Source organism: Urocampus carinirostris, chromosome 1 (assembly GCF_059441175.1).
Source record: "Urocampus carinirostris isolate Australia breed hairy pipefish chromosome 1, RoL_Ucar_1.0, whole genome shotgun sequence".
Lineage (NCBI taxonomy): Eukaryota > Metazoa > Chordata > Actinopteri > Syngnathiformes > Syngnathidae > Urocampus > Urocampus carinirostris.
Window position 1 is genome coordinate 3,442,738 of NC_142349.1, and position 24,716 is coordinate 3,467,453.

The 24,716-nt window shown below is 37.5% G+C and overlaps 1 protein-coding gene across 1 annotated transcript; it reads left to right on the forward strand.

The window, feature by feature from the left end:
* The first annotated feature begins 215 nt into the window (after positions 1-215).
* pitrm1 (pitrilysin metallopeptidase 1) lies at positions 216-24,641 on the forward strand. The gene is made up of 26 exons (XM_088340009.1): positions 216-529; positions 2,100-2,208; positions 2,281-2,387; positions 4,471-4,622; positions 4,702-4,816; positions 6,230-6,326; positions 6,396-6,556; positions 8,113-8,239; positions 8,309-8,397; positions 10,617-10,745; positions 10,825-10,938; positions 12,513-12,609; positions 12,680-12,814; positions 13,791-13,929; positions 13,995-14,111; positions 14,208-14,337; positions 16,362-16,482; positions 16,548-16,790; positions 17,259-17,359; positions 17,425-17,545; positions 18,544-18,594; positions 18,768-18,880; positions 18,969-19,094; positions 22,274-22,419; positions 22,484-22,586; positions 24,476-24,641. The coding sequence occupies exons 1-26, from the start codon at positions 483-485 to the stop codon at positions 24,567-24,569; spliced, it is 3,084 nt and encodes a 1,027-aa protein (XP_088196135.1). The 5' UTR covers positions 216-482; the 3' UTR covers positions 24,570-24,641.
* Positions 24,642-24,716: the final 75 nt, after the last annotated feature.

The following is a 24,716-nucleotide window of genomic DNA, read 5'->3' on the forward strand; positions in this document are numbered from 1 at the left end:
TTTCAATTGACATTCAGAAATCCTAGAACAATTGGGTCATCAAGAGGAAGAAATGTTAAATTATATAGTATAGAATATTAGAAATTAAATAATTTTCACAATCCAGAGATAAAAGCTTGTCATCAAAACTGCCATACGTTGAAGTAATTTATCCAATTGTGAGCTTCTGTACTAACAGTTGCCCAATCAGAATCAGGGATATTGCAATGTTTTTCCCAAGATCACGTAAATGCGCTGTAAACTTCTAGACAGACTGGATTGACGTGAATACGTTATATACATGTTTGCTAAATTTACACGTGCTGTGAGATCTGTGTTTTGAGCTTTGCGTCGATACCCAGCATGGCTGCTCTTTTAACGAAGAGGACGAAGATTAAGTGATGTAATTTATTTGAAAGAAACACGAATAATAATTGGTGTTGGAGTCTAAGGTAAAAGGAAAAATATTCCGAGTTGATAAAGAGAAGATAAAACAGCTCGCCATGTTACGCCAGGCGAAGTCGCTGTTCGAGAAACTCCGACATGCCCGGTAAGTTCGCTAGCGTGGCTAAGTAAACTAACTAGCATTCTCCTGGATGTGTCAGTCTGACAATGCAATATATTGATATATATGATAAGATTATTATTGAATTCCACATTTGTTCAAGATAAATGTACGTATTAATTTAAGGTTGATGCTCAGAACTGTTAAAAGTACCATTTGAAGAAAGCAAAACTAGAAAAGAAAATATTTTGTTTAAACCCAGTCATTTTAAAGTCAAGCTTTCTTCTTTTGGCCAACACGTTAAAATTGTTAATTGTGATAGTTATCATCAATAGTCTTTCGTATTGCATTACATTTAAGGTTATAAAATTCCCAATTATAAGTTTTTTTATTGATTTAAGTTTGTTTTATTTATCATAGTAAAAAATAAGTTTAAAGAGTGAAAATAATGAATAGTAAAATCACGAATACTTTACCGGTTTAGGCAGTTTTTTTTTTGCCAAAGGGAACATTTTCCAAGGACCAAAATCGGAGAAAATACAAAAAATAAATTAATTAATTGTCATTTCATCACCAAAAACACTTTAAAACATGATCTTGTGATGGACACAAATAAAAAAAAAAAACAAATCCCTATAATCTGTATATTTATAGCGTCCTCATAAATCACAAATATTAAAATAGGCGTGGGTGTGTGTGTGTGTGTGTGTGGGTGGGTGAGTTTAATTGTATTCAATTACAGAAAAAAAATTGAAAGACTAAAATAAACAAATTTTAAAATCTTCATGTGTCCCAAAATACCCTCTCAAATAGATTAAAATAAAGAATAATTTTCCCTGAAATGAGTAATTAGTTTCATTTAATCACTCAGAAATTAGAATTGACTAAATTTGTGAAAAATGCTAAAATGAGCTAAATAACATTCCTCTGTAAATTTTACTTATTGATTCTTAAAGGATTCAGATTTGATATACAATACCCAATTTCCTCTTTTTACATATTGTTGGTGATAGGAATGAGTGGAGAGGTGTTGTGAAAGGATAGTGGGATGTTTGGACGCTTTCTAAGGGATGGGCAGGGCACCCGTATGATTCAGAAGGGCTAAACCAGTGAAAGCTGTCGGGCCCTGCTGCTGAACAGAACAGTGTGTTGTGTCACCCTGACCTGAGTGACATGGTCGCTTTCTTATGTCCCATTTCATCTGGAGGGACGAAAGCATGACCAACTTGGATGCCGAGGTGCTTACTTGTTTGGGTGGGCCATGGTGCAAAACATTTTGCTTGTGTTTTTTTTTTTTTGCTACTTTTTCCCTTTTTTATTTTCTTTTATTTTCTTTATTTTTGTATTTATTTTACTTGAAAAAGTGTAACATATACCAAAGCAGGAAAGACATTGTGAAATGACTGAAATTATTAAACATTTTTCCTGTGTAGTTGAATGCATTTTAGGACGCATTAAAAGATAAAAACACTGAAAACCTGGCATAATTCAAAAATATGAAGGTATGTGTATTTTTAAAATATTTTTGTCCCTTCCACTCATTCATTGCGCAAATATCTAGATGTTATTTATTTGAGAATATCCTAAATCGAAAATAAAATCCCCCTTGATCTAGTTGGACGGGCCCACATCTTTCATGGAGACAGAGGAGCACGGCAGACGCAGCAGAAAAAGCTCTCCAATACACAGCTGGCCAACAAATTCATGGATTTACAGTCAAAGAGGTAGGAGTTTTATTTCTTTTTTTCGTCATATATCCATCAATGTATTTAATTGTCATACTCTTGCTCACCCAGGTGGTGGAAATCCCTGACTTATTCCTCACCGCCATAAAGTTGACTCACGACAAAACTGGAGCTCAGTTCTTGCATGCGGCGAGAGATGATCCTAATAATCTCTTCAGGTGATTTGGAAATAATACTAAATGTGCTCTAAGGTGGTACTGCATTACTCACAGGTTTCACAGCTTTTAGTTATTCTGTCTGGTTTCAGAACAGCCAGAGAACCAGATCCCATTCATGTGAACATGAACTAAAAATTTTGGAAAGAAAAAAATACAAAAAAGAATCTGTGTTGGATTGTGTAAAGGAATAGAGTTTACTAAGCTCTCCAGAACAAATCAAAGCAACCCCAGGCTCAACTACATGATGTTAAAGCACTACAGTGGAACCTCGGTTCTCGACCATAATCCGTTCCAGAACCCTGTTCAAAAACCGATTTGGTCGATCACCGAAAATCGTTTTTGCCATTAAAAGTAATGTAAAATCATTTTAATCCATTCCAACACCTGAACGCTTACCATGCACGTAAACATGAAGCTAACCCAGGCTAATCGTACGTTCGCGGTAGCATAATCTTCCGTACGAAAGATTACGCTAACATGAACATATACAACTAAAAAAATCAGGTCGTTTACATGTCATTTAGTACCCGGGTCTCCACAAAAAGTCGTAAGCGGTTAAAAGATAAAGAAAAGAAATATGAATAGGATTTCTTACCTTTGTGGTGCTCAGCAGAAGCCATGCTGTATGTATAGCAAGATCGGAAACTCGCACACCTTTTTCATATTTTGCTATTATTTCTTTCTTAAATGCAATAGTTGTACGCACTACCCTTCTTTTTTCAACTGTAGCAACTTTGCTGCTTGCACCGACCTTTTTCGGAGGCATAATTAGGGGCTAAAACACTCCGTACACTGATATCTAAAGCGAAAGCAAAAAAGAAGTGCGCGCGTCATAACAGTTTTTCACGAGGGGTGGGGGGCAATCTACACCCGTACGCCGCTCAGCATCGCCCCTAGCGTACCGGTGTTCTAACTCCGATTTTTTTGAACGAAAAGCGAAGCAAGAATTTCTCAATTTTTCGTCGAGAACCGATTTGTTCGAACTGAGAGGCGTTCGAAAACCGAGGTTCCACTGTATATCTAAATGAAGAAAACGTGAAAAAAGACTACGCAGGATCTGTAGGAACCGACTGAACAAAACATGAATAGAAGACAATGCTAGCTAGGTATGTTGGAATTTTAACTACTTCTCGCTGAACAAAGTATAAACACAGTGAGAGGACGCAGCAAACATTCAACACGTGGACAGAACAATCATCAAGTCAAGTCACATTCATTTGTATAGTTCTTAATCACAAAATGTCTCAAGGCCACAATTACACCATCTGCTGAACTTAAACGCACATGCGGGCAAGGAAAAAAACAAAAATAATCACATGTAATAATAATGAGTGTCATGACGATGAGACCATGAAATATACTGTGTTACTCACTTTCTCTCACTTTCCTTCTGTTTTCCTCTGTCATTCTCTTTCTCTACCCTTTTTACTTCTTTCTCCGTTTATCTCCCCCTTTCTCTTTAATCTTTTTAGTCCTCTATTTCCGCTCCATCTCTCCTTTATTTTTCTTCTGTTCTGTCATTCTTTCTAATTGATCAAAACCATAAAAGAAAACAATACATGATATGTTTGAACACTAACAGAATATAACGAGAAGCAAGACTACTAAAGTTATTCTAGGACACTACCTCTAACTGAACAAAACCGGAAGGACAGAATATTTTGAAACACAAATTTGAACTCATCCCAAACAAGAAAGATGATGCAAGATGTGCACTCACGCATGGATAAAAACAATAATGAGGGTACAAAGGCAACAAGACCATGAAACACAATGTTGCAACACTGACTAAGACTTAGTGAACAACACATGAAAGTAAGACAATGGAAGATATTTACTCACGCGAGGATAGAACCATAACTAGAGGTCCAGGATGAGGAAACCAAGAAACATAATGGTGCAATAACTGCTTCTAAGTGAAAAAAACATGAAAGGAAGATACTGGATACAGAGAGAAACAATGATCTGACAACGCTGTGCAAGCTGTAAGGGCATGTCTACAAGAAATCAAAAAGCAACTAAGCAACAAATGTTAAAGTCCGGAAAGTACACATGACAGATCTGACCTCTCTGCGTTTTTCAGCGTGCAGTTCCGGACCACCCCCATGGACAGCACGGGGGTCCCTCACATCCTGGAACACACAGTGCTGTGCGGGTCCCTCAAGTATCCATGCAGGGATCCCTTCTTCAAAATGCTTAATAGGTCCTTGTCTACCTTCATGAATGCCTTCACTGGTACAAACATATTATCTTTTATTACTATTGTTTGTTATTATTTTTCATGTAACTTTATATTTGTTTATGTTACCAACAGCCAGCGACTACACCATGTATCCGTTTTCCACGCAGAACACCAAAGACTTCCAGAATCTTCTGTCGGTTTACTTAGATGCTGTCTTCTTCCCTTGCTTACGAGAACAGGACTTCTGGTGAGTTAGTGCAACTTGTTTCCTTTTTCACAATTGAGAACAGGGATGTGATTTTTCCGCTAATTCGCGGAATTCCGCTTTTTTTATCTCCAAAAATAAAATTTTAAGATTTCCGATTTTTTTTAATTGGTAAAAAAACCGATTTCGTCTCTACAGCATTCCATTTTAGTGTTTCCGTAACTGAAATGAAACGTACTTGCGATTGGTTGAAGTCTCCGTGTTGACCAATAAACGCGCTTGTTATAAAGGCGTAGGAGTATGCCATTGTTCATTTCTCACACGTTTTTGCCGAGTGTTTAAAGAAAGATGTCCGTGATCGAACGCAAAGATGCTCCGCGAGGTAAAGAAATTGATAAGATCGTAAAAAACAAGTTTCGATCGGACTGGTTGGAGAAGGAATTATCTACAAATGTTGGAAAGAAGACTGTGACGAATTTGTTCAGTGACTTTATTCGGAAGATCGATCGTGCCGGGAAAGCGCTTTGCATTTGATGCCATGATAGCATTGTCTATGGTGGGAGAGGTTTCAAAGCTCTTGAAAGTCACGCAAAGAGCAAAAAACACGTGAAAGAACTCCAGTCAAGAACAACAAATTATTCCATCGCTGGTAGTTTCGGTGCCCAAACGAAAACTCCAAAACTTTAAGGCCTCCATCCCTTATTGACACCACAAACGGAAGCGGTAATAGAGAGACGTGATCCACCCCAAAAACCTGTACCAGTTGCTGATAGAGTCGTGAATTTTGAGGTAGGTGGTAAACTTTTCAAATTTATTTGACAGTTTTCCCCTTTTTTTCGAAAATATTATAACGTAATAAAAATGGCCATAAATATTTAACAATTACAATAATAGATTTTCATGTGTACATTACACCAACACGTTACTGTAGGGCCTATACTTATTGTACTTTCATTTATAGATAACATCTTCTGCTATAACAAAGACATTTGTGGTATGTTCTAATATGAGTTACTTTTCATTTGGTCATGATACAATTATTTCTTCATGAAATTTGAACTCTTCAACATGATTTATGTGTTAACTTAGTAATCACATGAGTTAGATATGATGATATTCTCAGTGATAGTTTTTAAAAGCAAAGGCAGTCCAATGTTTTTTAATGTGACTGATTTTGAGTTGACTTAAACTGTAATTTTATATGGGATAGTTCAATATACATTGAAAATGTATGCTGTTGTTTTGTCTATTTCTTTGTCATCTGAGTGCATTGAAAGTACTTAAAAGCACGGAAAACCCATGAGCTCCGGGGGGCTTCGCCCCACTTGTCCCCCCACCAGGGCACTGCCCTGGACCTAGCTGGGTGCCCGCGGCCCCCAGACCCCCGCCTAATTTTCAGATAATTTCACTTTGGTCAAATCACATCCCTGTGAGAAATATACCCCATTCCCCCAGGCAGGAGGGCTGGCGGCTGGAGAACGAAAACCCTACCGACCCCAGCTCGCCTCTGGTCTTCAAAGGCGTGGTCTTCAACGAGATGAAAGGAGCCTTCGTGAGTTTTTTTGTTTCACCTGGAACTGGATCAGAAACATTCACCATCTTTTACCGTGTTTCCCGGCAGTCGGACAATGAGCGTCTGTACGCTCAGTATCTGCAGAACAAGCTTTTTCCCGACCACACGTACTCTGTGGTGTCAGGCGGAGAGCCCCTGGCCATCCCTGACCTCACCTGGGAGCAACTAAAGAACTTCCATGCAACGCATTATCACCCCAGTAACGCCAGGTAACAAAAATAAACACACCTTTTACTATAGTAGCTTGAGTACAGGAATTTTTTTTTAAGTTTGTCTCAGAGCACACGAGTTTCCTATCTTTCACTGGCTTTTTTCTCTTTCTACCTTTCATTATCAATTTCTTTCTTTATTTCTCTCTCTCTCTTTGTTATTCATTGGATTTCGGTTCCTCTCCTCTGTTTTTTCTCTCTCCCTCTATGCTCCTCTCTTCCCTCTCCCCATTATCCCATGCTCTATACCAGGGGTGTCAAACTCATTTTAACTCGGGGGGCCACACGATAGAACAAACATTCTGTCGGGGGCCGGACTAGTAGATTAAAGAGAAAGAAAAAGGGATAAAGAAATAAGAGAAAGAGGGGGGGAAAAGGAGAGAGGGCGGGACAAAGAAAGAAAAAGAGAGAGGGAGAGAGCTTGAGAAACAAAAGAGATAAAAAGTCGTGAGACAGGGGGAAAAGAAAGGAAGAGGAAGAAAGAAATCCGAAGAGAAATAGAAAGACAGAAGGAGAGAAAAAAGAAAGAAAGCGCGAAGGGTAGGAAGAGAGAAAGAGAAAAGGAAAAAAGGAAGTTAGAGCAAAATAATTTAAAAAGACACAGAGGGAGAAAGAGACAAAGAGCAACAAAGGAAGAGAAAAAGAGAGAGACAGAGAGTGGGAGAAAAGGGGTGGGAGAGAGAAATATAAGTACAATGTCTTTGTTCGAGGCACCTAGCTTTGGCAACATCAAGTTGACATATTTCAACCTGCAGCTTGTTTTGCCTCTTGCACTTTTCTGAGTGTTGTCTCTCGGGCCGGATTCAATCCCTTAGCGGGCCTGATCTGGCCCACGGGCCGCGTGTTTGATACCTGTGCTCTATTCCATACTCTGGGTAGGGAACCTTTTTTTTACCCGAAGAGCAATAAAAGCAAAAATATTTCGTTTTTTTTTTTTTGTTTGTTTTTTTTTGTTTTTTAAGAGGGCCACAAGATATATTTTAGGATAAAAGTCAACAAAACCACCAAAACCGCTCTACAGTCAAAAAATCATTTTTAAGCACATTCTGTTTCATTGTGTAATATTCGATGATTTGATAAAATCTTTGAAATAATGATAATGCCAGAGCGCGTGTCCCATATCAATTTAAATATACCACTTAAAAGGTGTCTCCCTCCTGCAGTTACTTGAGTTTTGAGGCTCATTTTGACAGTTGTTATTGTCCTAAAAAACGGTTTCAAAAAAAGGTATGAAAAAAGTTCTTATGTAAAATTGTCACAAAATACTGCAAACGAGGATACCAACATATTTACCTTTGGTGCAAGAGGAAAAAGCAGTGTGCCTCCTTAGTGTATAGCTTTGCCCATTCCTACTGCTTACTGAATCAAATTGCTCTGGGTTCTTTCTAGAGTTTTTCTGGGTATTTACAGTTTCTTCTGTGGATTTTTGTCACAACATTGCCAAAAATTGCTCTAAGAAAGTAACAAATATATGTACATGCACATAAATTTATCTTTGGGTTTCACCAAGCTAGCAGCTACTGAAGAGACCGGCCTGACATTTCCTGCTTTTTCAGGTTCTTCACATATGGAGATCTTCCCCTGGAGCAACACCTGAAGCAAATCGATCAGGAGGCTCTGTCCAAGTTCGAACGCATTCACCCAGACACCAGAGTGCCGTCTCAGCCACACTGGAGCAGCCCAGTGAGTATGCGGAATCTTCATTATGATAAAAAAAAAAAACATTCAGCTTACTGTTCATTTATTGTTCAGAGGGAAGAGCACGTGACCTGTAGCCCTGACGCCATGGCTCCTGATGCTGCTCGTCAGAACACGCTGTGTGTCAGCTACCTGCTGGGAGAGTGAGTAAATAATTCCTTTTTTCTTTCATTTGGAGTGATAAAAGCACAGATGTTTTTGTAGTATTTAGCTCACTAATGTGTTTCCCAAAATCCTCTTTTTTATTTTCATTTTATTTTTATTGCAATATGTTAAGCTGGGGTAAACTTCACAGAAGGGCTGGGCAGTAAATATTATTGATTAATTTCAATTAGTCCCCCATTTTTTTTAAAAAAAAAGGCGATTTTAAAATAACCTTAATTTTGGAATTAAAATTATTTTTAAAGTTTTTAGTTTTGTTTTTGTACCTTGTAAACCCTGTTAATACTATAACATGAATTGTTTTCTATTTATTTGAATTCTAATGTCAAGATTTTATTTTTATTTCAACACGAATAATTTTGGACCACTTCCGTCTCCATTCTAACAGGTTTTGTGAACGTAAATTTGATGACTATTTTGACCTTGTTTGTGCTTGACACCTTAACCACTTTTACTACTAAACCCCTTTTACATTCCGAATAAACCAATCTGTAACTGTAGGATGTCACCAGTCACTGAAATATATCATGCCACATATCATTGGAAAACTTTAACTCTTGAGATGAGATATGACCATTTAAAAATATACTAAAGACAGAAACATCACGATAAGTCTGAATCAAAATACCCAAATACTATAAAACAGGCGTAATTCACCATTTATGTTCCCTGGCTGTGATCAAATTAGTTGATCGTCTGCAAAAATGGCTTTGTTATATCCAAAACAATCCAGAGAATCCAACCGTGTAAAATTTTTACTCCAGATCACACAATAATGCCGACAGATTAAAAAAATAAGACTAAAAGCATAACTGCTTCATTGGACGTTCCTTGTAGTGATCCGTTCGTTTTGCTCCAAAAACCCCTGTCTCCCAAAATTATTCCCAGTTAGCCTCTCCCCTTTCAATTGACACCTTTCTCAGCCAATTTCAGGCTTTTTTTTCTAAATCTTACCTTTGAAAAGAGTAAAACCGCCCATATTCTCCAAATGGTTCAAGAACATCATTGAATTTACTTTGGTAGGTTTTGGATTGGAATTTTAAGTGGATTTTACAGAGATGTCAAAGGGATTAAATAAAAAAGAATACCGTAAAATTCTATATAATTATAGAGAAAGATGGTACAAAGAGTTTCAATAATAGACATTATCTTAAACCCTTAACGTACCTACAGCCCATCGCCGGACTTTTTATAAACAAATGCATGTCAGTACAATGTCACCAGTCACTGAGATACGTCATCTTGGGATTCAAAATATGATGACCATTTCTCATCAGAGAAACCTCACGATCAGTCTGAAAAAAGATACCCGAAAACTATTAAGTCTGCTGTCTTCAACTTATTTAAATGTCAGCAAAAATAGTATTGTTATATCAATTACAATCCATAGAATCCAACTGTATATTTACTCAAACCAAATGATATCGCCGACATAATAAATAGAATTCCGCCTTAAACATTTCTGCTTCGTTGGATGTTGCTTCTTGTAATTCATTAGTTTCACCACGATCTTTCTGTTTACATATAAACAGACTCGTAAAATTATTCCTATTATGGTAGTTAGTGCTTCTTCTCTTTCAATTGACACATTTTCAATGATGAGGGTCTGTTCATGTTAGTTTTAATTATGCACAAAGCGTGAAGTTCCATTAAACTTGAGTCTTCTTCGACGCTTGTATTCTACCAGTCTCACTCTAACCTATACTGCTCGGGCGCCGCTGGCAGCCGTTAAAAAACTGCATAAATTAGCCGCATCTTTGGGAAAAGTCGCAGCTAATAGTCCGAAAGTTACAGTACATAAAAGAATATATATTTGCAATAGGTGTTCACTACTTGACTGTGATTAGGCCAAAGCCGAATTGTGAAATTTAAAGAACTTGACTTTTATTTTTTTCATTAAATTAAAAAAGAAGAAGAAAAACACACATTCACAGAAGATATTCACTTCTTATTATCTAAATAGATAAGTGAAAAACGATACAATTTTGGCTTCGTAGTCTCATGATGAATGTTACTTATTTGTTTTATTAATGTCACAATCCCTTCTTCGATCCAGATGTGAATACCTAGTAATTTATTTTTTTAAGACTTCTGACCCAACAGGTAGCACCATAGTCAGTTTTATAATTTGAATGTCATTAATTGCTACGGTTAATAGGACGTTTTTGTGCCGATACAAATAAGTGTATTGTCTTGTCAGCATAACCGACACCTTCGAAGCCTTCACCCTTAGCTTACTGTCGTCTCTGATGACCTCGGGCCCAAATGCTCCCTTTTACAAAGCTCTCATCGAACCCAAAATCGGAACCGACTTCTCTTCGGTGGTGGGGTGAGCAAGACAGAAAGGAGGCGGAGCAAGTTTGGATTTTTTTAATAATTCGTTCTCAATGGAATTTTGTCCTTTGTAGATACGATGACAGCACCAAGGAGGCCTCATTTAGCATCGGCCTGCAGGGGATGGCTAAGGACGATGTGGAAAAAGTCAAGAACCTCATTCACCAAACTATTGATGACATCATCCGGTAAGTCGCTAAAAGGGAAAATCTGTGTTTATTTTTTTTATTCAAATTTATTTATGACCGCTTACCGTCCTAAAAATACAAGGTTGCATTTTCTTCATAGGTAGATTTTTTAATATTTTTCTTTTCATTTTTAGCAATAACCCAGCAATACTAAACAAAAATATATTGTCCATTAACATATATTCACTTACTGGTACTTTTTAAGTGAAGTCAAGTCATATTTATTTGTAAAGCCCTTATCACAAGAAGTCTCAAAGGGCTGTACAGACTACATACCTGTACTACCATTAAACCAGCCCCTGATCCAAAACCTACATCATGGCAAGGAAAAACTCACGAACCTCTATTTAAAAGATATATCAATTCTTTTTCACTTTTAGTGAGGATCCTGCGTTGTAAAACCCAAAAATGTTCATACGAGGTTCGTGCGGGTGCTTGAAATCCTTGAAAATACTTAAATTCAATGTTGTATTTTCAAAGTTTGAAATGTGCCTGAATTTTGGGGGAAATGTTTGTAAACACTTCAAATTGGTGCCATGTTTCCCAGCAGTCTCACCAAATAGACCACATATAAAATGGAGAAAAATAAATCGAGTCTGCTTAATAATGACGTCGACAAGCGTGATTTGGTGGCTTCGCTTTGCCATTCCGTTACTTCTTACCTCGGCAGCTTGCATTAAGTTTGTATGGCATTGTTATGATAAGCGTCACGCCTCCTATGCGTCACACCCAAGAGGACCGGTAAAGACACTAAGATGCCAGTTACTGGAGAAATTGGAAAGTTAGCTTTGAAAGTGTCTAAAAAGTGCTTGGATTTGACTGGGGAAAAGGGTGTACAAACCCTGTTTATAATCCTTTATCTGGTTACCAGTTTTTTTAATGGGTATGCAAATTCTATTTAAATGTGACTTGTGTATTATACAATTACAGCTAGCTTTGCGCCTTGGATTAAGGATGCATTGAAATGTAAATTTGGGGTCGGAACCAAATACGTGAAACGTTTGGCCGAAAACCAAAAGCAAAACACAGGAACAAAAAATTAAATTCTGTATTTTTTGACAAAATCACTGCAAAACGAATGCATAATCAAGAGGGAAAAAAATATAGGTCGCATCGGAGGGGGGAATTTATTTGATAAAATCCAACACCGAAAATATAGAGGTCATCTTTAAAGGCAATTTAAAATAGAAAACAAGAGGCTGAATAAGTGTATCGTAGACTAACTTTACATGACTGACAGACATGCCTGGTTATGTCAGTAACAAAGGTAAAAAAGTTAACAATACATTAAGAGTCATTTAGATAACTGGCATTTTTGGTAGAAGCATTTTAAATGCCAGAAATCTGGTCCCCACTAGTCAAGTCATTTTTAATTGCATAGCCCTTAAAAACAAGTCTCAAAGGACTATTATTACACAATTCCGTGACTTAAACCTACACGAGGGCAGCATAGGGCAAATTTTTGCAATGTTGTGAAGGTGAAAAAAACTGTTTTAGTGATATTCTTAACAAGTAACTGGAAATAGATTGGGGTCAAATATGACTCCAACATTTTTATTGGTTTTCTTGATCAGGACTGGCTTCGAGGACGAGAGGATTGAAGCGCTTCTGCACAAGATCGAGATTCAGATGAAACATCAGTCCACCAATTTTGGCCTCTCTTTGGCTTCAGTAAGAGCACACTGTCTTCAAACTCAGCCTAGTTTTAGTTTTTTTTAATTCTGAGCCATGGAATTTGCAGTACATCGCATCTTCGTGGAACCATGACGGAGACCCGGTGGAGCTTCTACGGATCAACGACAGTGTCCTCAAGTTCAGACAAGCCTTGAAGGACAACCCACGTTTTCTCCAGGAGAAAGTCCAACACTACTTTAAGGTAAAATAAAAATGCTATTTCCACTTATAATCGTTCTTCTCTCTGTTTACAATGTAAGATATGAAACTTTTTTTTTTTTTTTTTTTTTTTGCATGTTTTGTAGTTGTTTATTTTTCCCCCTAGGCAATAAATACATAAATTAATACATCTTTCAAGTCAACCACCATGTTTGCTCCATAGCGCAATTAGACTTTTGTGTCCTCTGTGCATTGTATATATTTTCTATTAATTAGTTCTGTGGATTTTTGCCTACATTGCGGAATTTCTGTGTCACCTTAAGTTTGCATTACACTCAAACTAATCAAAAAACTGCCTTTTGTTTCCTGGGCGCTGTTTGCAGCATTCTGAATGAATCGTTTACATTCCTAGTGACAATCAAGTAATCACCTATATGTGTCGTTCGCAAGCAATCTGATCCGGGAGACCAGCACTTGCGACATCATTATGGAATTTAACCTTTGACTGGTCTCTCATTAAAATCCACCAAGTACCATGCTTGTTTGCTCCATAATTGTGGTCCTTTGAGTCCTGTTTGTTTACAACTTATGCTCGTACATGACTTACACTATCATTGGGCAGCACTTTTTCCGTGTGGACAGAAAATAGGCGTCCCCCCCAAAAATCGACAAATACACATGAGATTTTTCCAACAAGAAACCAGATTTTGTGTGGATCAATTGCCTCTGTTTTAAAAGTCCCACAGTGCTTTGTGACATAAGAATATTCCGTATGAGGGAAACCGCACGGGCATACAAGCATTCAGAAAAATCAAATGCATATTCATACACTAGTATTAAGAAAAAATAGGATTAACCCAACCCTGACGACTGGAATACTGTGTCAGATAAGGACCTTAATTAGATAATAGTCCTCGTTTACATGGCTTTGCATAATGAGAATACTGGCAGTAGTCTGTTTTCAGATTATTGCCTCCATGTAAACATACCCACTGTTGAATTATTTTTTTGTCATCAAGGATAACAGCCACAGGCTCACACTTTCCATGAGCCCTGACGACTCCTACCTGGACCAGCAGGTCTCAGCTGAGCAGCTTAAGCTTCAGGAGAAAATCGCTGCTCTTTCTGACAGCGACAAGAAGGACATTTATGACAAAGGTGAGGACGATGACTCAATAAGTCCACAATTATGATCCAACACGAATGTGCCACTTCTTTGTCAGGTCTTCAGCTGCTGGATGCTCAAAGTCAAACTCAAGACGCTTCATGTTTGCCCGCACTTCAAGTGTCCGACATCTCGCCCACTATACCCCGCACACCTGTCCAAATGACCAAAACAGGTAACACGCTGTGGATATTTTGCTAATAGGGTGGTACTTCAATTGGTATCTCAGGCTACATTTGTTTTTGTTGTTTTCGTTTTTTGTAATGCCCAGGTGGCGTTCCACTCCAGCTTTGCGAGCAGCCCACCAACGGCTTGGTGTATTTCCGGGCCATGTGCAGCCTCAACACGCTGCCTGAGGACCTGAAGCCTTACGTACCTCTATTCTGCGGCATCCTAACCAAGTGAGTCCGTTTTGCCGCCAGCTCTGAATTTTTTTGTATTCCAGTCTATCTTTTTAGTTCTACTTTATATATACTTGATATATATGTATATAAAACTATTTTGATGGATAAACAAGAAGAATTATATATTATTACAGGACAAAAATGGTGGAAAATAATTTGTTGGAAATATTTTTTTATATGTTTAATAATTTTAGTAGACTTTTTCTGCAAGTTTCCATAATATTGTACATTTTTATACAGTAGTTTTTTTGGTTTTATGATTCGAATTTAATTTTTTTGTTCAATATTTTTTTAATTTCTGAAAATAGAATAAAATAGTAATTTGATCAGGGATGTGATTTTTCCGCTAATTCGCGGAATTCCGCTTTTTTTATCTCCAAAAATAAAATTTTAAAATTTCCGATTTTTTAAGTGGTAAAAAATCCAATTTCGTCTCTACAGCATTCCATTTTAGTGTTTCCGTAACTGAAATTAAACGTACTTGCGATTGGTTGAAGTCTCTGTGTTGACCAATAAACGCGCTTGTTATAAAGGCATAAGAGTATGCCATTGTTCATTTCTCACACGTTTTTGCCGGGTGTTTAAAGAAAGATGTCCGTGATCGAACGCAAAGATGCTCCGCGAGTTAAAGAAATTGATAAGATCGTAAAAAACAAGTTTCGATGGGACTGGTTAGAGAAGGAATTATCTACAAATGTTGGAAAGAAGACTGTGACGAATTTGTTCAGTGACTTTATTCGGAAGATCGATCGTGCCGGGAAAGCGCTTTGCATTTGGTGCCATGATACCATTGACTATGGTGGGAGAGGTTTCAAAGCTCTTGAAAGTCACGCAAAGAGCAAAAAACACGTGAAAGAACTCCAGTCAAGAACAACAAATTATTCCATCACTGGAAGTTTCGGTGCCCAAACGAAAACTCCAAAACTTTACGGCCTCCATCCCTTATAGAGGGCTCCGAGCTCTGTGCTAAAAATAGTAACACGGCTTCGTTTTTAGCACAGAGCTCGGAGCCCTCTATAGACATCACAATCGGAAGCGGTAATAGAGAGACGTGATCCACCCCAACAACCTGTACCAGTTGCTGATAGAGTCGTGAATTTTGAGGTAGGTGGTAAACTTTTCAAATTTATTTGACAGTTTTCTCCTTTTTTTCGAAAATATTATAATGTAATAAAAATGGCCATAAATATTTAACAATTACAATAATAGATTTTCATGTGTACATTACACCAACACTTTACTGTAGGGCCTATAATTATTGTACTTTCATTTATAGATAACATCTTCTGCTATAACAAAGACATTTGTGGTATGTTCTAATATGAGTTACTTTTCATTTGGTCATGATACAATTATTTGTTCATGAAATTTGAACTCTTTAACATGATTTATGTGTTACCTTAGTAATCACATGAGTTAGATATGATGATATTCTCAGTGATAGTTTTTAAAAGCAAAGGCAGTCCAATGTTTTTTAATGTGACTGATTTTGAGTTGACTTAAACTGTAATTTTATATGGGATAGTTCAATATACATTGAAAATGTATGCTGTTGTTTTGTCTATTTCTTTGTCATCTGAGTGCATTGAAAGTACTTAAAAACACGGAAAACCCATGAGCTCCGTGGGGCTTCGCCCCACTTGTCCCCCCACCAGGGCACTGCCCTGGACCTAGCTGGGTGCCCGCGGCCCCCAGACCCCCGCCTAATTTTCAGATAATTTCACTTTGGTCAAATCACATCCCTGTTTGATGGGCTAAAAAAAAGAAACAAAAATAGGAGAAAAATGAAAATAAGAGTAAGAGTTAGTATCTTGTTGAAAATAATTTTTAAATGGCTTTTCAAATTTAAAAAAAACTTTCCTAAGACTTTCCAAAGGTTCTTTATTAAAGTGCTATTTATAACCACAATTTGTGTACAAAAATCTTTCTGTTGGAATCTTAAGTTTTTTTTGTTTTTTTTTTAAATACTTGGACAGCTTTGGTGCTGCAAAGTGAATAAACAACAATGTTTCTTTTTTTAGGATGGGATGCGGCTCTTTAGACTACCGTCAGCAAGCCCAGCAGATGGAGTTGAGGACCGGGGACATGTCTGTGTCCCCGCAAGTCATCTCCGACTGCACCGACATGGACACATTTGAACAGGTGAGTAGATCTCAAACTGAAATCCTGCATTCATCTGGTGCCGTTGCCTCCCTTCTCTTTTTCAGGGCATCCTCCTGTCCTCCTCATGTTTGGAGAGAAACCTCTCCGACATGTTCCGTTTGTGGGGGGACATCTTCAACAGCCCTCACTTTGACGACCAAGAGCGCCTGAGAGTGCTGGTGATGATGTCAGCGCAGGAGCTGGCCAATGGGATCTCCTACTCGGGCCACCTTTATGCCATGACGCGGGCCGGGCATCTTCTGACGCCGGCTGGAGAACTTCTGGAAACCTTTGATGGAATGGAGCAGGTACTATCAGAGATAATAAAATAGATTTGTCTTTTTTGTCATTGATAACAACATAGTGTTACAATTTTTACATAAAGGTTAGTTGCGGCACTCCAGGATAAACACATTAAAAACAAAAATAAGGGAAAAAAAAAAGAATATGAGGATCGATATGCTTGTAAACTGGCCTTAATTGTAAATCATCAGAAAACATCGCAATGAAAAATAGTGCAGCAGCATATTTTCTAAATGATGGTAGAGCAATAAAAAATAAATACTGTAATCCCTCACTACTTGCCGTTTCATACTTTACGGCCTGCATTAAGGGTTGAAACGATATTCTACCGTCCATTCTCCCCAATCACCTATCGTTTTGGACAGGGACTCCATGATTTCTGAGCAGTGGTGATGACTCTCTGTAATAGCCCTCTGTCAGCCCCTATGCTGCCAGCATACAACACACTGATCCTGTGATTTTCTCATCCTCAGGTGAAGTTCATGAAGAGGATCGCGGAGATGTCAGACCTGACCCCGGTCATCCGCATGCTGCCTAGGATAAAGAAGCACCTCCTCAACCCTAGCAACATGAGGTGCCCTTTATTTGCAACATTCTGCCTCACGTGAGTAAAAATAACTATGACGTATATTCCTCCAGGTGTGCCATCAACGCTACTCCTCAAGGGATGTCCAGGTCCGTTGCCCACCTGGGGAGCTTCATAAAAGATGTGGACTCCAACAGGAAGCAGTTTAAAGCTGTACGACCGAATGTCCTCCAGGTATGACCGTGGGCACGTTTACATGCAGCCGATAATCCGATTGGAAACAGATTATTGCCTGTATGCTTATGATGTATATCCATGTAAACGCGAGCAATACTGTAATCCCTCGGTTATCGCGGTTAATTGAGCCCCTTTAAAAATGCTTTAAAAAGAAAAACATTATATATAATATATATATATATATATATATATATGTATATATGTATATATATATATTATACATAATTATTTTTTTTTCATCATTATTATTTTTTAGACTTGCAACAGTAGCGAGGTCCTACTGTAAGGCTATTATGATCTTGGTCCGACTGCAAGTATTCCGATCCTAATGGTTTGGTCCTTTTTATTTTCATAAAACTCGTGCATATATATGCATTCCAGTAATCCGATTATTTGTGCGCATGCTCAGTTTCTCTCATCCGGAATATTCTGATGCCACAAAGTACTCTGGGACTTGTGGTACTTTGTAGTACAGGCGATTGTTACACGTTAACGTCGCCCTACTCGCTCAAAATAAGGTTTGTGTATTTCTCTGAATAAATTTAATTTTTTTTTCTATACTAACACACTACAGGTGTATCCATCAATATATAGTCGACGGAATATCAGTATTCTTCCATTTATACTGTAAGTCTATTTTTTTGCTTAGCCCACTTAGGACACAGGATGCAGTCAGGTAGCTTACTTATGATCAAGGAGCAAACAAGCATCGTACTTCATTGAATTTGGTGATTGGCATCAATTGAATCAACCTTTAATTATTGACAATTATTCAATGTAGGAACCCGAGGCTGCTCCCATTCTGCACTTGTAATCGGATTACTTGCAAATGTGTACTTGGTTATTTGTTCGTGTCTAGGCATGTAAACTATTCATCCGGATTGCTCCAGAAATCCCAATATTTCGGTTCCAATCAGATTATTGCCTGATTGTAACCGCACATACAATGGAGGGGGAAGATCTTGTTAAATGAGACTGTCGTGTTTGTTCACTAGAAGCCATTAGATGTCTTCAACGTCTCTGGAGCCAGCAAGACGCTTGTGGTTGTAAGTCTATTTTTCTGTCTTTATTTCAATTGACTTCATCCTGACTTTTCTGCAAATTGAAGCAGCATTTTCTTCGAACTTCTTCTGGTTATGGTTTAAGTTTATTTAACTGTAGCCTCAAATGCAGCCCATACTGTAACTGCCTGTTCTAAATTCTTGATTTCCTTCACCAGGATCCCAATTTCCAGCCTTGTTACATGAAAACGTTTTTTCCGCTGCCATTCCCCGTCTTCTTTGTCAGCGAGTCTATCCGTACTGTACCGTATGGCCACAAAGACTATGCCAGGTATGTCTACCTTTTTATTTATGCACCACGCTCGCATACTAGAACGTTTTTGTTTGAATTTCAAACAACCTCTTTTGTTTGTGGCCAGTCTTTGCGTGTTGGGAAGAATGATGACAGCCAAGTTCCTCCATGGAGAGATCCGAGAGAAGGGTGGAGCTTACGGGGGAGGAGCCAAGATGGGAGGAGGCGGCCTATTCACCTTTTACTCTTACAGGTGCCAAGATCCTTCATTTATTTAACAAACTTGTTGTGGTTTATTAATTGAATGAGAACATTTGGGAGTACCCGTATTTTCCGGACTATAAATCACTCAGGCTTATAAGTTGCTCCAGAAAAAGAATGCATAACTAAGAAGGAAAAAACACATATAAGTAACATTTTTATGGGACATTTTTTTATTAGAATCCTAAACCGAAAACATAAATGTCGTCTTTAAAGGTAATTTAAAAAAGCATATATTGAACACAGTATACTAAAGTTACACATACTTGATTATCAAGAGTTATTCAGATAACTCTTGCATAAAGAACATCGTTATTAAACTATCATCTTCACTCCAAAATTGCTAAATTTAATCAAATCTTCATCCTCTGTGTCACTTTATCGGTAAACACCGGAGGTCCACAAGGCGCCGGCTTGCTCGTTCCGCTTTTAAGTCATGGTCAAGGTTAAAATGATCAATACAGGCCTAGAGCGCCCTCTTGGGGTTAAGGGTATAAATAACCTGTGAAGTGATATACAGTTTTGTTTGTTTGTATCCGTTAACCACTGGGTTGTAGGCACACCATTTACTGTGGTCTGACTTGGGTAAGTATAGCCTGGTGGTACCCATCCCTCTCCAGGCCAACAAATGTTTCCGCCCGGTCTCGAACTGTGGACCTTTCACGTGTGCTAACCACTACTGGTAATAAAACATTTAAACTCAATGATATAATAGTCTCACCGGAGTATAAGTCGCGACCCCGGCCAAACTATGAAAAAAAAAAAAGTGGCTCATATTCCGGAATATACAGAACTTGTTTGTGGAAAATGCAAAAAAAATGTAAAATTTAAAATACCTGAAATATATAAGTAAAATTCTAATTGTATCTATTTTAGGTTATAAAAAAACCCTAAAAATATACGTTTTGTGTTTTTGTGATGTCACAGAATTGTAAATATACTTTACATATAAATATATATACTTTATATATATATATATATATATATATATATATATATATATATATATATATGAGATGAGAGACTTGTATTTAATTCTGACCTAAATAAAACTTTTTTTTTTCAGATTTAGAAGTCTTAAAAAACACTAAGCAAAATAAAAAGAAAGTGATACAAATGATAAAATAATGCAAAAGTGTTGGACAAAGGAAAAAAAATCACTTGCATACAAGATATGAAAAAGTGCGTTATTATTATTATTATTTTTTTAAGATAAAATACAGGAGAAATCATAAAGTAAAATAATGAGAAAAATGAAATGATGGAATAGGCAAGGCAAGTTTATGTGCACAATTCATACACAAGGCAATTCAAAGTGCTTTACAGAAATGGCAGTCAGGTTAAAAACACACAATAAAAGACATTGAAAATTTAAAATGTGTTTTTTCAAATGCATTAGACCACAGATAAAACATAATAAAATCAATGAATTAAAATAAGGTAAAAGTGAAGAGTGCAGATAGAACCCCTAATAGCACAGGAATGCTTGCCCCAAAGGAAAATAACACTTATCAAAACCAAGAATTATTAGTAAATTTCCAAATAAAAACAAGACCAAAAAAAGCTGTGGACCCCTGAAATACAACATAAATCCGTTGTAACGTGGAATAGCGAAATTAAATCGGTTTATAATGGGGGAAAGAAACCTATGGTTTGCTTCTCCTTTTAGCATCACTGCAAGTTTCGGGGCATTATCTGAACAAATTAAAGTTTTTTTTACACGAGATTCTGAACTGAAAGAAGAACTAGAAGGAAGTTGTGGGAGTTTTTTCAGCCAAGAGCTAATCAGCATCTTTAGAACGTGAAACAAACCAATAGCACACCAGCCTCTTACTATGTGAACCCAAAGGTCCCACTGTAAAGCAATTATGATCTTGGTCCGACTGCAAGTATTCCGATTCTAATGGTTTGGTCCTTTTATTTTCATAAAACTCGTGCATATATATGCATTCCAGTAATCCGATTATTTGTGCGCATGCTCAGTTTCTCTCATCCGGAATATTCTGATGCCACAAAGTACTCTGGGACTTGTGGTACTTTGTAGTACAGGCGATTGTTACACGTTAACGTCGCCCTACTCGCTCAAAATAATTTGTGTATTTCTCTGACAAAATTTAAATTTTATTTTCTATACTAACACACTACAGGTGTATCCATCAATATATAGTCGACGGAATAACAGTATTCTTCCATTTATAGTGTAAGTCTATTTTTTTGCCTAGCCCACTTAGGACACAGGATGCAGCCAGGTAGCTTACTTATGATCAAGGAGCAAACAAGCATCGTACTTCATTGAATTTGGTGATTGGCATCAATTGAATCAACATTTAATTATTGACAAATATTCAATGTAGGAACCCGAGGTGGCTCCCATTCCGCACTTGTAATCGGATTACTTGCACTTGGTTATTTGTTCGTGTCTAGGCATGTAAACTATTCATCCGGATTGCTCCAGAAATCCCAATATTTCGGTTCCAATCGGATTATTGCCTGCATGTTAACCGCACACACAATGGAGGGGGACGATCTTGTTAAATGAGACTGTCGTGTTTGTTCACTAGAAGCCATTAGATGTCTTCAACGTCTCTGAAGCCAGCAAGACGCTTGTGGTTGTAAGTCTATGTTTCTGTCCAAAGAAAAAAAACAAGAATTATTAGTAAATTTCCAAAGAAAAACCAGACCAAAAAAAGCTGTGGACCCCTGAAATACAACATAAATCCGTTGTAACATGGAATAGCAAAATTAAATCGGTTTATAATGGGGGAAAGAAACCTATGGTTTGCTTCTCCTTTTTTGGGAAGTTTCGGGGCGTTATCTGAACAAATTAGAGGTTTTTTTACACGAGATTCTGAACTGAATGAAGAACTAGAAGGAAGTTGTGGGAGTTTTTTCAGCCATGAGCTAATCAGCATCTTTAGAACGTGAAACAAACCAATAGCACACCAGCCTCTTACTATGTGAACCCAAAGCAGAGAGGCATTTTAAATATGTAGTTTTTGGGCAAGCTAAGTAATTTGTTGATCTTATATCGTGTGTAAATTTTGTAAAGAGGGGCAGAAAAGACATCTAATTCTAAACCGTATTGCAAGTAGAGCAAATAATTTTTCAAAATTAGCCAAGTAACCTAGATATAAAAATTGTCATTCTATAAATGTGACACTTCTTTATCAGAGATCCAAATTCGGTGCAGACGCTCTCGGCTTTCAGTCGAGGTGTTGAATGGGCAAAGTCGGCGAAGTTTAGCCAGCAGGACATCGACGAAGCCAAACTGTCTGTCTTCTCCGCTGTTGATTCGCCCGTGGCACCTTCTGGCAAAGGTAACCTTGAACAACTAATACATCAAAATGGACCTGAGTGTTTTTTTATTCTTTATATTTACAGGCAAGTCCTTATTCCTGAGAGGAATCACGGATGAAATGAAGCAGGAGCACCGCCAGAGACTTTTTGATGTCACTCGGGAAAACCTGCTAGACGTGGCTGAAAGGTTTTAACTCTCTCTTCTTTATTTGATACTGAATTGAGTTGATGTGGCCTTCGAAAATACTAGGCTAAAATACACTAACTATCCTACCAATGTTAATTTTTATATTAAAAAAAAAATCACTGGTTGAGAAATATGTACAGACGCTGCCCTACTTTTGAACGAGTCCCGGACGATCGTTTGTAAGTTGTATTAGTTCCCAAGTTTCAGTGCTATATTTTGTTTAAGGTTGGTATAAGTATGTTTACGGCTTGTAAAGGTAACCTGCGTTGTTTTGTACTAAGAAATAAACATTTCATAAAATAATATGCTCTATAACTATAAACGGAAAAAAGTTGAGTTTAACCTACTTTTGGAAGATATGCTTCAAGAGATCCCCCTCCATCGTAAAAAGTGGCCAAAAATAGCATTCTGACCATTTTCTCAACCACATCGAGCCTTCTTATTCCACTGTCATTTCAAAAGAAACTGCTCGTCTCTTCTTTACACTTTATACCAACCATATTGAAAGGATGCATAATATATTATACAATAAAAACATCAAAAGTTCTTAGCGCACTAGAGATACAGCACACGTAGTATGTTTACACACGTATTAGGAAGTAGAAGCCAGATTTCTTCTTTGGGGTGGAATGTTGGATGACCTCGCACAGCGCCAAACAGCAGAAAGAAGCACTACAGCAATGTCTTCTACTCAGAAAAAGGTGCAAACAATACAAATTCTAACTTACAGCAATGTCCGGATTATTTTCAACATTTCGAAAAAAACATTCGTATATACAGTAAGTCAAATGGTCGTAAGTAAGGGAGCGTTTGTATTTCTTTTATATCGTGGAATCCCCACTTAGGTCTGCGCCATGTTAGTTCGGCATCCTGCCGTCGCGCTGTGCTGTGTATTACTGGCCCTCGCTTGTAACAGACAAAACAGTGACATTTAGTGGTCAAATATTACACATTCAGGCTTTAATTGCTTATTCTTAATAATAATCTTGATGGTTGATCAGTTCCGGTCCATGCAACTTAGCAAGGGTAGTGATTTGTGTGTCTTCTTTGTATTTCTTGATCGCTGCGAGCTTTGTTTTAATGGTTATTGTGTTTTTCCTATATTTTTATAATGATAGTAATGACTACACATCTTAGGACCCATAGCTAAGCAAATGAGAGTTTATAACGCCAGATTCAGAACAAAGGAAGAAAAGAACATTGTGGGAAGACGTTTGGCCAATAGCACATTGTATCTCCACAATGTGGTGACACAAACCAATGGCAGACCAGCATGTTATGAAATTAACCACAAAATCACAGAATGATGTCTGAAATGTCACTCTTCATATGTGTGAACACTGCAAAGTTTGATTTTTTCTTTTTTTTTCTTTTTTTTGAGCCAAGTGAAATGATTTGTTGTGGTGTAGCGGGTTAAAACATTTTCTTCCAAACCTCAAAGTGACAACGTCGTGAGGTTGTCACGCTATATCCTGGTTATTTACTATATTTGATTTCATTTTTAAAAGTACTCTGACAGCATCATCAAATACATTTTTAATGCTCGCATTTGCATAAGTGAAAATTCTGCTGTGCTCTCCTTGGCCACTTGGTAGTGATATAATACATATAAAAACATATATTCACCTGGGGTCATCAACCTTTTTAAAGCCGAGAGCTACTTTCTTGTTACCTATTAGCGCAAAGGGCTATCGGTTTAATACCTATTACTAAAATAACTTTGTGTTATAACTGTGTTGTAACTAGTTTGTAACTATTATAAGTAAGGTTAAATAGGCTCATCCAAATGAGGTTATATGTAAAGGCACCCATCATGTCAATGATTTCTAATGTGCGTTAGACATGTAACTAGACTAGAAAATCACAATCATGGTTTTTTTGTGCTGCAGGTACCTGAGCGCCGGGCACAAGACGAGCGGTGTGGCCGTACTAGGCCCGGAGCACGACACCATCACTAAAGATCCGTCGTGGGTCGTCAAATAACGTGTTTGTGAAAAAATGTTATGTACATATCTACGCTGTAAAGCCAATAAATAAGTGTGTTGGAATAGAAAAGTGCAGATTACTAAATGCCACTGAAGAAGGAATTCATATTAACAGCTATGTTCTTGCAAACCTTTGGAGGTAATA

Bases quoted from the DNA above. Each gene is read 5' to 3' on its own strand.
- pitrm1 (XM_088340009.1), top strand. From the start codon at position 483: ATGTTACGCCAGGCGAAGTCGCTGTTCGAGAAACTCCGACATGCCCG. The intron at 17,360-17,424 runs GTGCCCTTTATT...ATATTCCTCCAG, and splicing joins CTCAACCCTAGCAACATGAG to GTGTGCCATCAACGCTACTC. The intron at 18,595-18,767 runs GTAAGTCTATTT...TTCCTTCACCAG, and splicing joins CCAGCAAGACGCTTGTGGTT to GATCCCAATTTCCAGCCTTG.